The sequence below is a fragment of the Bufo gargarizans genome, chromosome 3, assembly GCF_014858855.1.
Source record: "Bufo gargarizans isolate SCDJY-AF-19 chromosome 3, ASM1485885v1, whole genome shotgun sequence".
NCBI classification, from domain to species: Eukaryota; Metazoa; Chordata; class Amphibia; order Anura; family Bufonidae; genus Bufo; species Bufo gargarizans.
Genome location: NC_058082.1, coordinates 246,180,070 through 246,194,042, shown reverse-complemented (window position 1 = coordinate 246,194,042; position 13,973 = coordinate 246,180,070). Strand labels below are relative to the sequence as shown.

Below are 13,973 nucleotides of genomic sequence, written 5' to 3'. Positions count from 1 at the left end.
TTCTTAGATGGGGTCACTTTTATGGAGTTTCTACTCTAGGGGTGCATCAGGGGGGCTTCAAATGGGACATGGTGTAAAAAAAAAACAGTCCAGCAAAACCTGCCTTCCAGAAACCGTATGGCATTGCTTTCCTTCTGCGCCCTGCCGCGTGCCCGTACAGCGGTTTACCACCACATATGGGGTGTTTCTGTAAACTACAGATTCAGGGCCATAAATATTGAATTGAAAGTGAACTTTTGAAATTATCTCTCTATTCTCTGAAATTTCTGAAAAATTTCAAGATTTGCTTCCAAACTTCTAGGCCTTGTAACATCCCCAAAATATAAAATATCATTCCCAAAATGATGCAAACATGAAGTAGACATATGAGGAATGTAAAGTAATAACTATGTTTGGAGGTATTACTATCTATTATAGAAGTAGAGAAATTTTTGGTAATTTTTTTATAACTAAAAATGCATTTTTTTAACTTCATTTTACCAGTGTCATGAAGTACATTATGTGACGAAAAAAACAATCTCAGAACGGCCTGGATAAGTCAAAGCGTTTTAAAGTTATCACGACTTAAAGTGACACTGGTCAGATTTGCAAAAAATTGCCTGGTGAAATAAGGCTGTGTCCTTAAGGGGTTAAGAAGCCACATCTCTAATTATTTGCTTATGGAAAAGTAAACTTGTTTTAAACTGTTTTGCAATATAATAAAGACAAGTCTCTAAAATAATGTTACTATCCTTTTTGCCTGGTTTTCTCATTAAAAAATGACTTTGTAGGCCACCCAGGTTAATGTTTACCCTGCATCTCCACCGGTTACGAGCAGTAGACTCGACATGAGTGGTGGAGGGTGCACAGTCTTTTCCCCTTCTACTTATTGCTGCCGTTAAAGTGCTCATGCCGTAGGTGACTGAGATGTGGGTGTCCTGAGCCTCTGGCAGAAACCACTAAGGTAGCAAAGACTCTTGAAAGTGTGCACCATGGACAGAGCAGTGCTGCTGGCGATTTTGGGAAATGTAGTTTGGGGGGATGTATACAGGTCATGTGGTACCAGCAAACATGACACTCTCCACTTAGCAGTAGGAGCTGACTTTTTGAATAAAGGTGCATTCACATGACTATGTATTTTACGGTCCCCAAAATGCGGATCCACAAAAAATACAGATGACATCTGTGTTCCATCCATTTTGTGCGGACCCATTGTAACTATGCCCATTTTTGTCTGTAAAACGGACAAGAATAGGACTTGTTCTATCTTTTTTTGTTGGACTGAGGAAGGCATGCAGGCAGCACACAGTGTGCTGTCTGCATTTTTTGCGGTCCCATTGAAATAAATGGGTCTTTATACAATACACAAATAATGTGGATTGGATATGGACCAAAAATACGGTTGTGTGAATGCACACTAATAAAGCAAAGGGAAATCACTGCAAGGTGAAAATAGTGATTAGTGATTGTACAGTACACACTGCAGATAGTGTTTTTTTTATTACACTAGGTAACTGGAATACCCCTTTAACTCAGCCAGTGTGTATCTTTAGAAAATAATTTAGAACCAACTGCAACAGTTTCAGCAATTTTATATTTGCACCTAACTAATGAACTTAAAAACATGATATAAAACATCCTCTTCTGGCTTCCATCACATCTCCAGATGATTTTAGGGCTGGAACATGGTGTCCGTAGCTGTTTATATGTGTCTTCTATCATCTGTCAATATTACTAAACACAGCTGTCTCATATATGATAATGGGATCTCCATCTTCACATGGTTTGTACATCCTGCTTTTCATCCCAAAGTGATACTTGTGAATGAGCCTTCAGGCTCTAGTTATAGAGAGAGGAGCTTTCTGCCCTCTGGGTTTTTTGGTTAACCAGAAATGGGAACAGATCCAAGTAGATGGAAAATATTTCCAAATCCTTCCTTTGGGAATGTTTCTGGTGTAAGGGATCATGCACACAAATGGGTGCTGCCTGCAAACAGCGGGTCCACAATATATGGTCACTGGCCATGTGCACTCCATATCACGGATGTGGACCCATTCACTTGAATGTGTCTATAATCTGCAACATATGGAGCAGAGGCACAGAGCGAAGCACTATGGTGCGCTTCCTTGGGATTTCGGTCCATGCCTCCACACTGCAAAAAAAATAGATCTATTTTATAATAATTCATTTTTTTGCGGTGTGGACTGAATGTTTCAGATCATGGACCCATTCAAGAAAATGGGTACGCATCCGCAAACGGCGGGCACACGACCGGTGCCTGTGCAATGCAGACTGCTATTTGCGGTCCGCAGCACGGGCACAGGGCGCACTTAGTTGGAGGGAAAAGTCAGGGGAGAATGAAGCCCTCAGCCACTAGCCCAACTCGTTTATTAGGTCTGGTGTTAAAGTCCTTGGGCTGCTAGTGTGCTACTGAAGGGCTGCAGTTTGGCAGGAGCACAGTAGGCATTTCCTTTACCACCTAATTTAGACATCTGGCCTAAATCAACATACTAAAACACTCTATTTGTTGATTGTGTGCGCCATCTGGCCGTGTTCATCAGAATGCGAGACTGCACACAACCCATTCTACAATGTTATGATTAGTCTTCACTTTTGTGACCTGTAATTATTGCAATCAAATCCATGTTGATTAAACAAAATTATTTTAATTTAAAAAAATGCAAAACATATACATTGCCCACAGCATAGCTCCACTTTATAAAAACCCGATCAGCTCATCTGAGAGACTGGTGTACACAATGTTGCATGATTAGGCATGATCTGCCAGTTCTAACATTTCTACACTCATTTTGGCAAGTTCTCTATTTTCATGACAATTCTGTATGAAATGTGTACTCATGAAGGTTGTTGAATAATGGTTTGCAAAAGAGAATATTTGAACTGAGATTAGCCACATATAACTCAGCTAAGGAATGGCAATAGCAAAGATGGCGTATTAAAACATTTTTGGTCCCTGCTTTTGAAATGATTTATTGTATACATATATTATATACATGAGATTATGGACCTCAATACAGTAATATTAGAAATGTTCTATATACAGGTGAAACTCGAAAAATGAGAATATCGTGCAAAAGTCCATTTATTTCAGTAATGCAACTTAAAACTAGAATTTTGTGAAAAGGTTCAATATTCTAGGCTCAAAGTGTCACACTCTAGTCAGCTAATTAATCCATACCCCCTGAGCAAAGGGGACCTGAGATTGTGACTTGGGGGTTTCATAAGCTGTAAGCCATAATCATCCAAATTATAACAAATAAAGGCTTGAAATATCTCGCTTTGCATATAATGAGTCTATCTCATATATTAGTTTCACCTTTTAAGTTGCATTACTGAAATTAATAAACTTTGCACAATATTCTAATTTTTCGAGTTTCACCTGTACATGTCTTAAAGGCAGCCCAGTTCAGTATGCAGGCCCAGATTACTGTGGTGTTGCTGGTAGGGGTGACCTGTCGTAGAAATGCAGTTACAATACTGAAATGAATGGGCCTTCGTAGCCTCTGTGGATTCGAAGGACTCAGAACGAGTTGTCTAACCCTACAGTTTTTGGATCTGAGCTGCATGGATCTGGCCTCAGTCTATCCTTCCCTTTATGACCTTTCCAAGACAGCAAAACTACACCAAATTCACACTTTGTGAGTGCAGTCAACTTCTGAACTTCTTCCAGTCCGTAAAGGACTCATTGTAAGGCACTTTATTGCTTCTGCAATACATTTCACATTGAATGCTTACTAAGCCTGTAAGAAGTTCCTTCTTCCTTTCTGGAAGGTAAGGCTTCTGTAGTATAACAAATAGACAAGTAACATTTTACGAATACTGCGTGGATAATGTAGCTACAGTACATGCTGCATTATATCAAGTATGGTTTTCACAGTGCACATACAAGTGCTAGATAATACTTTTCAGTAAGAAAGTGATGTAGTGTATGGTTACAGCCACTAGTTTAGTGACGACAGGGACAGTCAAACATGTAACAGCAGAGAAATAAGAATAAAAATACAAAAAAATGACAAGGCACCTTATAGGCGAGTTGTATGTGACTATAGTAGCATGTAAAATACAACTCTCCAAATCTGGAAATTATAATGTTCCCTTTGAACGGGATATGTTGTTCATACTGTACATAATCCCTTTACTAGCACACATGACAACAGTATAGTGTATATTTATGTACTTTCATGTGACTGTTTATACAGGGTGGTCCATGAAGAAGTAGCTCGCCTCCAGCGATAGTATGACAAGATGAACGAGCAAGCAGTATCAGCCAACATAATCCGACGTGCCCAAATATGCATAGACCTGAGCGGGGACCACTTTCAGCATCTTTTGTGACTTGTAGGTAATTAAAAAAAACAAAACAATCCACGTTCATCTTGTCATACTATTGCTAGAGGCCACCCTGTACAATATAGTTACAGGGACATTAGCACCAAAGCATAGAAAGTGTGTTATGTGTAACACCCTACTAATGCCTCCTCAAACTTCTAAGGAACCATTAATGTGTAACTGTTTTATTTATTTATTTATTTTGCTAATGTGTAGGGACAGTGATAGGGAACATTTTTCTACTATACGTTATTTATAGTAGAAAACTTGCCAAGAGATGTCCCTTAGCAGTGCTCTCTTAAATTAGCCTTGCTAAGGCATATCTGTCTTCCTAGTACAGTGCAGTGCAGTACTGACTCTGAAGACGGGCTGGGAGCTGCTGGGCTTCACAGTCAGTACTGCGCTGTACTGTACTTGGAAGACATAAAATCTGTCTGGTTTCCATTATGCAGGATGGAAACAAAGTCCTGTCGAGAGGACTTTTTTTTCCATCCTGCATAACGGAAACCAGAAGGATCCGTTATGCTTGCCCACAGACTTCTATTAGGACGGAGCAAAACGGAATGCCTCTTAGAGGCTTCCGTTTTGCATTCCGTCTGGCCATTCCGTTATATTCTGTTATAAAGGGAACCTATAATGGAATGGCATAATGGTAGTGTGAACCCACCCTTAGTAACACTCATTTAAGAGAGCGATATTAAGGGACATTTCTGGGCAAGTTTTTTACTATAAATGTAAAGGTTCTTGAAATAGTATATTAGAAAAATGTTCCTTATCGCTCATTAGAAAAAAAAAAAATTCACAGTTAAATGTTAAAGGGGTTCTCTGGATATTGATTGCTTCTCCTTAGGATATGTCATTAGTAGTCCAACATCTGGCATCCTCACTGATCAGCTGTTTCGGGACGGTGCTAGAAACAGTGTACTGAGTGCAAACAGAAGGCTCTGTACACTGTGTACTTCCCGGCAACGGCATACCGAAGCTCATCTTCAATTCACTTGAATGGGAGCTGAGCCGCAGTATCACAGCATGGCAAGTACACAGTGTACAGAGCCTTTTGCTCGGCCTGAAACAGCTGATTGGTGGGTACACAGTGTATGGAGCTGCCTGTCTCCAGCTCTGTATACTGTATCGTTTTTGGCAACATGGCAGCTCAAACTAGCTAATCAGTGGGGGTGCCGGGTTTTTGACCCCTACCGATTTGATATCGATGACCTATCTTGATGATAAGACATCAAAATATGTAGCCCAGAGCATCCCTTTAATCAATTGTCATATATTTGTTTTATAGTTATGGCTGCTGATCTCTCCTTCCACATTCTTGGTCTGCTCTGTTGATATATTTGGGGATTTCAGTAGCTCGACCATTGATGATCAACTGGCTGAGGGAACTACTTCTTTTTGAGGTGTTGTCCAATTGGGAAAACCCTTTTAAAGGGCATGAACCAAAATGAACAGTTTTAGTTTTCACCTCCCTATAGAATATATTAGGTATGATTGCTGGTCCGCACTACTGGGACTCCCACATATTGATGTAAAATGAGCACTGTACACGCTTGTTTCTGTGAGCCCCATAAACCTTGAGTTAAATGTCAGCACACATGCTCGACTACAGCACCATCTAAATTCCTACTGACTGCACTTGTATAGTGAGGAGGAACAAGGGGCTCGGGAAGCCCATTCAAGTGATTGGTTGGACTCCAAGCGATCAGTTCACATTTTGGTTTGAGGTGGTGGGAGATTGATGGATACAGTTGTGTATGGGACTGAAACACATAAAATTTACAAAAAAGTAATTAAACATAGTAAACATAAGTTAAAGTACATTATGCAGTTTGCTCAAAATAGGCAATCTAATGTTATTAGAAAATGATAGTGTTCCTTAAACTGAGGCATTCTTCTTCTCACTTAATCTTCAGTGCATGGTCCAGAGACAAAGAAGACATTGTCCAATGCCATTTCTCCATTTTTCCCCTTCCCACGTTCAGATTCAAATATAATCTGCAAAGAGACAAAAGCACAAGGATTTAGCGTGTCTGCACGAAAAGATGCTTAGAATCATTTTGTCTGGTAATTAAATTGTAAATCCTAATGTGATTTGACGAATCCTAACGTAATAAATCCTAATGCAATACGACCTTTTGTAAATCAGCTTTAGTTCACGTACTCTAATTTCCTAAGGTAATTAGTTTTTCTTAGTTGATCTAATTCAATAATAATTTCCCCCAAAAGAAATAGCTTTTATCTATTACATAGAATTTAACATTTTTATTCATTATTATTTTCAGACTACTTTAGACAACCCCTGTATAAACGCAAGAAAAAAATAAGGAGGGTTCCCCTGCAGCGAAGAGTCGCTGCAAGGTACGCCCCTTCTTTCTGATATGATATCTGTACTTCTCAGTTGAAAAAAACAAATCCAAAACTCCTACTATATATGGATTCCAGGAGGAAGGCTTCCAATACAAATTACATCTAGAACCCCTCACTGGTCTGCAGTATGCCAATACAGTTGAAACATATGGTGGAGCAGGGAACAGTAGGCTCCCTGCCCAACTATTCTGTCTGTGGCCTACAGAGAACTAGGACAATGCATTGGACATCAGCAGACATCTGCATTCTACCACCTGTACCAGGCCGCTAAGTGTGCAGGCCAGAGGAGCTCTTAGACACAGGGCTCATTGGGAGATTGGAGTAAGGAGAGTTTTATTTTTGGGACTCAAAAGTGGCAATTTTTATTTTTATTTTGGGGCATTCAGGGGATGAATTTTTTTAAAGGGAACTCAGTGGGCATGATTACATTTTAAGAGTGCATTTTTTAAGAGGGCACTCAAAAGACATTATTACTTTTAAAGGGAAATACATGGGACAATATTACTTACAAAGGGACATTCTTACTTTGCAAAACAGAGCATTACTTTCTAGGGCACATGGGAGCATTTTTACCTTCTATAGAGCACAAAGGAGCTATTATAACTATCTAGAAGGCACATAGGTCGTATTATTACTTTAAAAGCGACACAAAGGCGGCATTGTTACTGTGTGGGATGCTAAGATGATCACTATTTCTCTGCGGTATTAAAAAAAATGCCTGTGTTACTGTTTCTGTTTAAAAGATGGCATTTTTTATGTATGGTGCACTATTACTGTCTGGATCACAGTATCTGGCACCATTTTAGGAGTACTCTATGTAGCACTATTTTTAGGGGTGCTGTCTGTGTGGTACTATAGTGTGTGTAGGGAGGTAAATATGGCTCCAAAGTACAGTATTTGGGGGCATCTTGCCTCACAGAGGGTACTGTAATAGGGCAGCAACAGGATGGGAAGATTGTGAAGGTTGGAAAAGGTATGGAGAGTGTTGGAATAGTGAGGAGCCACAGATTTTTCATACTCTGCAGACACCATTGATGATTTTTTTTTTTCATGTTTTGTTCTGTTGCTAAATTTAAAAAATCATGTTTTCCCCATGGCTCTACACTCGGTAACCCCATAATAACAAAGTGAAAACAGAATATTCAGAATGTAGTGCCTTGATATAAGTTGATATTCAGACCCTTTACTCATTACTTAGTTGAAGCACCTCTACAGATTACAGTCTTCTTGCGTATTGAGACCTGGATTTGAGGATTTTATGTAATTCTTCTCTGCAGATCCTCCCAAGCTCTGTTGGCTTGAATGGGGTCCATCGGTGGACAGTCATTTTCACGTCTTTCCAGAGATGTTCAATTGGGTTCAAGTCAGGGCTCTGGCTGGGCCACTCAAGGACATTCACAGAGTTATCCCTAAGCCACTACTGTGTTGTCTTGGCTGTGTGCTTAGGGTCATTGCCTTGTTAACATGCAAACCTTTTATTTAAGTCTGAGGTCCAGGGCACTCTGGATCAGGTTTTCATTTGACCCAATCCCATCCCACCTCATCCCTAACCTCACTGCAGTGTTTATCCCAGCCCTAACTCATCTCTTCAACCTATCACTAAACTCTGGTGTCTTCCCCTCTGCTTTTAAACATGCTACCATTACACCCATCCTCAAAAAACCTTCACTTGACCCATCTTCCTTGTCCAGTTATCGCCCCATATCACTTCTTCCGTATGCCTCAAAGCTACTTGAACAACATGTCCATTCAGAACTGTCCTCCCACCTCTCCTCCTGCTCCCTCTTTGACCGCCTACAATCTGGCTTCCGACTCCACCACTCGACCGAGACTGCCCTTACCAAAGTCACCAATGACCTACTCACAGCCAAAACCAAGAAACAATACTCTGTCCTCCTTCTCCTTGACCTGTCCTCTGCCTTCGACACTGTTGACCACTCCCTTCTGTTGAAAACTCTCTCATCTCTTGGCATCACTGACCTGGCCCTCTCCTGGATCACATCATACCTCACAGACCGGACATTCAGCGTCTCCCACTCCCGCACCACCTCCTCGTCTCATTCCCTCTCTGTTGGTGTCCCGCAAGGCTCTGTCCTAGGACCCCTGCTCTTCTCTATCTACACTTTTGGCCTGGGACAGCTCATAGCGTCCTATGGCTTTCAGTATCACTCCTACGCTGATGACACACAAATCTACCTCTCTGGTCCAGACATCACCACCTTACTATCTAGAATCCCACAATGTCTATCTTCTATATCATCCTTCTTCGCCTCTCGCTTTCTTAAACTTAACATGGATAAGACAGAATTCATAATCTTTCCCCCATCTTGTTCAACCCCCCCTACAGACCTATCTATCATGATCAATGGCTGCACATTATCCCCAGTCAACAAAGCCCGCTGCCTTGGAGTGATCTTGGATTCTGCCCTTTCCTTCCGACCGCACATCCAAGCCCTTTCCACCACCTGCCGTCCAAAAACATCTCCCGCATCCGCGCTTTCCTTAACTTTGAATCTGCGAAAATACTTGTACATGCCCTCATTATCTCCCGCCTAGACTACTGCAACATTCTCCTCTGTGGCCTTCCATCTAGCACTCTCGCACCCCTCCAATCTATCCTCAACTCTGCTGCCCGACTAATCCACCTCTCACCCTATTATTCCTCTGCCTCTCCCCTTTGCCAATCCCTTCACTGGCTCCCCATTGCCCAACGAATTCACTTCAAAGTACTTACAAATACATACAAGGCCGTCCATAACCTGTCCCCTCCCTACATCTCTGAGCTAATTTCCCGATACACCCCCACACGCACTCTCCGATCCTCACAAGACCTCCTTCTTTCCTCTCCTCTTATTGCCTCTTCCCACAATCGACTCCAGGATTTCTCCCGTGCATCCCCCATACTCTGGAGATCCCTCCAGTATCTTGTTCATTGGAGAGGGTACGGACCAGAGGAGAGGATGTGGGTTCCAGCGACCGATGTTAATGCTATGCCACGGAGCTCATCATGATAAGGTCAGTCCTGGGTGCCCGGGGATCACCCGTAGGATGGGGGATACTGTCACACCTGTGACAGGTGTTAGAAGGTCTGAAAGACTGACTGCACATGAGTGATCTGACAGCCTCTTTTGGTTTCACTTTGTGTGTTGCTGGTATGTCCACACCTCCTGTTCAGATGTGAATCATGTGACCTTTACCTCTCCCTATTTAGTCTGACTTTACCCTTCACTCCTTGCTCTGGATAGCTTCATTTGGTTTTGGAAGAGCTGGAGTGTGGTTCTCGTTGAAGTCCTGTTCATCCATCATCCTCAGAAGTTTTAGTGTTCTGCTTGTTGTGTTTTGTATCCCCCCCCCCCCCCACCGGTTGTTTTCTAGGCCTCAGCGAGACACTGGTTCCTTCACCAGGGAAAGAACGGGTTGTCTCTGCCCTGTCATTACCTTTAGGGAATCCGAGGGTCACCAGGGTTTTCTAGGTTCATGTGTATGGGCATCTCTACCATCGAGAGGTGCCCAAACAGATAGGAGTTAGGGCCAGGAGCAGGGTTTCATAGGTGGTGACCCTTTACCTTCCCTAGCGGTGGGGCCTAGTGTCTTTCCCCTTCCTTCTTGTTGTCTTTTGGTGTTCTCCCCTACTACATCCGTGACACCGACGTCTAACAGCTTATCGGTGGGAGTCCTGGTTGTCGGACCCTCGACAATCTGATATTGATGACCTATTCTGAGGATAAATCATCAATATTATTTACCGTATAACCCCTTTAAGTCACTGTGTGATGTTAATAATAGTGGCAGTATTATTTGGGCCTTATGTGTTTTGTTCAGTAGCAGTGTGTAGTTAATATTTAATCACTGTATGGTTTTAGAAACATTAGAGGTCTGATCTGAGGTCTTATTGGGGGTCTGAGCTGAGGTCTGATTGGGGTCTTATTAACATTGGGGGTCTGATCTGAGGTATGGTTAACCTTAAGGGTTTGATTGGTGCTCTAAGCTGAGGTCTGATTAACATTGGGGTTTTGGCGGTCTTTTTAGTTTTTTTTCCCTCCTCTAAAACCTTATAGGGCGGAAAATACAGTAATTGTCACAGTGGCTGCTTTTACATGTCTTTTCCTTGATATAAAAGGTACTGCATAGCCATGTTGAATAATCTTTTTTGTCAGTGCCTGTACGTCTATACATTTTCCAAGAAGAAATATTAGGTTTCTCTGCTGTTTAGATGAAACTGAATATCTAATGACATTGACATTATCCACATCTGCCAAGAGTTTATATTTTCTCCCTGTACTTGTTTTAGTTTCCTCGGTGTATTCTGGTTTCCTCTAAAAACACACAGGTTAATTAGATTCAAATGGAATTGGTCATGTGTACACATTTGAGAAAGAAAATAGTTTGTGAGCCCCTTTGGATTCTTATCTGTGTAATGCTCTGCAAAGTTTGTTAGCGGTATATACGCAAAGGGGAATAAATTGTGGGACATACAGCCAATTACTCAGCAGTTGACAGTATATGGCATACATTCTACAATATAGCTTCATCTTCTGGCTACTTAAAACCCTAGCAACCAGGTCTTATCACCACTGCAATTTAAGTAAATGGCTGAACATGTAGTAAATTAATGGTCCAGCATGCTGCTGTGGCTTATAGAAGGGGTGATGAGTAGAAATGAGCGAATTGATTCTAAAAAAAAATCAGATTTGTTCAAAAACCGCCTCCTGGAGCTCTGAAGGACTGTCTCTCCTGCTCAAGAGGCTCCTCCTCCCACTAGATTGAAAGGGGCAGACATCTCTAAGTATCGGTGCAAGGCAGGGGTGCACCGAGCCTTTCTGCTGCCTGAGGCAAAAACTGAAATGCCCCCCCCATGCCAATTTCTTAACCTAACCCTTTTAACACAATGAAAGCGCTCATTGCCCATGGCCCTTCCTCTGCCCCCCTCTTGCCCCTACCTGATGCTGCCTGAGGCCATTGCTTCACCTGGCCTCATTGGTGGTGCACCTCTGGTGCAAGGACAGAGGACCTGCTGTTGTTGCCAGAGCGCCCCCCTCTCATGACGGTCATATGTCATAAAAGGGCATATTGATAGCGGGGTTTCTTTATAAGACAACCTTGTTAAGCAGTAGGAAATTTGTTATTTATCCCTTTGCAGAAACTATTCTGTTTGCCGCCATACCGTGCTGGAAGAGCTGCCCTGTGTCTCAGGTATTTCTATTCTTGCTATCCTCCATCCTTCTTCTTTACTTCTGTTCTCTTCCCAGATTGGATTTTTGTTTTCATTCATATACACCCGTAGTTTCCCAAACTTTTCTCCAATAAGGCGATAAGTAAAAATTAAACAGAACTTGCTGCTTGTGCGCAGATTTGTAAGTGGGAGTCTCAGGCGGCCCACAGCCTTCTTGGGACCAACAGTAGCAGGAACCGACAGATAAAACCCAGTACCTGATTGAGAGAAGAAATTATTTTACTATATAATTTGCAAATAGAATTGATGGAAACAAAGGTTATTTTAAATGGCCAGTAAGAGAGTGTGCTAAGTATGCTGTAGTGTAGTGGTCTCCAACCTGTGGCTCTCCAGCTGCTGCAAAACCACAAGTCCCAGCATGCCCAGAGTAATGGACTAATGCAAAACACACACAGATGAATAGTGTTAATTCCACTAGGGTTGTTATTTTTGTTTAAATATTGTGTTAAATGAACATAAGTGGTAATTAGCTTTGGTTGACATACAACTCCCTAACGCCTGCAGCGATATGTTGTTTAACCCTTTGGTGTTGTAATTAACAATATGGTATTCAATCTTAGGCATTTATGGCATGTTTAAAGGGGTTATCCGTGAAATAATATCGATGGCTTATCCACAGGATAGGTCACCATTGTCACATCAGTGTTGGCCAAGTCCCGGCACCCCTGCCAATCAGCTGTTTCGGGAAGCTACAGCGCTCACTGGAGCTCTGGTGAGTGCAGCGGTCTCCTCGTATAGCTGCTGTGCTTGGTATTGCAGCATAGCCCCATTGACTTGAATGGGGCTAAGCTGCAACTAGTCCACGTGACTGCTGTACAGTGACGTTACATGGCCTAGGAAAAGACCGTGGTGTTCACTGAGTGCTGGTCTCTTCTAAAGGCTGATCGTAGGGGTCCCTGGTGTCGGACCCCTGCCGATCTGATATTAATGAATGATCCAGAGGATATTAATTCCTGGATAACCCCTTTAATGCTGCCCTACTTAGTTGGAAAAAAAATATTTTTTCAAGTTCAGTCTTTCCCAGATCAGTTATTTTTTGCGAAATTATTCTTCTCTGTTAATGCCATTTGTCATTAGATGAGAATTCAGCCTTTTTTTTAAATGCTGTTATAGTATCTAAATAACATAACAAAAACAAAGACAGGTTCACTATACGGTCTTACTAACCCTCGTACTGGTGTAAAATTGAGAATTAGCCAACATATCCTGCTTGGAGGACATGTCTGAGCCCGAGCACCGCGCCAAGGTTTCTCAAGTAGCTCGGGAACCTAACGCTAAACCTACCTGGGCTCCCGAGCTACTTGAGAAACCTTGGCGCAGTGCTTGGGCTCAGACATGTCCTCCAAGCAGGATATGCTGGCTAATTCTCAATTTTACACCAGTACGAGGGTTAGTAAGACCGCATAGTGCACCTGTCTGTTTTTGTTATGTTATTTTGACTGCTTATCACATCCACACAACTGCTATCCTGTGTAGGATGTCCATTGTGGTACTTGTGGTCCGCTGCAGGCATCCTCCATTGTATGCATTTTTGCTGGGGATTGCCATTAGCAACGGGCCACAAGTGCAGGATCTGCCCCCCCAGTATAGATGCACCACTGCATATGGGGTTGAGCACTTCCTGCTTTTTAATACCACGCCAATTTGTAGTTTGTTATAGTATCTACCATCACATAGTACACTCCATAGCTCGGTTGCTCTAATTGTGAAGAACCCTTTCCTACATTGGTGACTGAGTTGCCTTTCCTCCACACCTAAATAATTCACTCTGGTACAAATAATGGGGGTCATTTATCAAACTGGTGTAAAGCAGAACTGGCTTAGTTTCCCATAGCAACCAATTAGATTCCACCTTTCATTTTCCAAAGGAGCTGTCCAAAATGAAAAGTGGAATCTGATTGGTTGCTATGGGTAACTAAGCCAGTTCTATTTTATACCAGTTTGATAAATGACCCCAATATCTACAGTCATGTGAAAAAATTAGGACACCCTTTGAAAGCATGTGGTTTTTTGTAACATTTTTAATAAAAGGTTATTT

The 13,973-nt window shown here is 42.0% G+C and overlaps 1 protein-coding gene across 1 annotated transcript in view; it reads right to left on the bottom strand.

The window, feature by feature from the left end:
- Nucleotides 1–3,286: 3,286 nt before the first annotated feature.
- Nucleotides 3,287–13,973, bottom strand: part of EGFL6 (EGF like domain multiple 6) — a 106,308-nt gene continuing 95,621 nt past the window's right edge. Inside the window, exons 11-12 of the mRNA XM_044285352.1 lie at nucleotides 11,867–12,132; nucleotides 3,287–6,330 (exon numbers count right to left, since the gene is read on the bottom strand). Coding sequence (XP_044141287.1) covers nucleotides 6,238–6,330; nucleotides 11,867–12,132 — 359 coding nt within the window. The 3' untranslated portion in view covers nucleotides 3,287–6,237. The remainder of the gene's footprint in view (nucleotides 6,331–11,866; nucleotides 12,133–13,973) is intronic.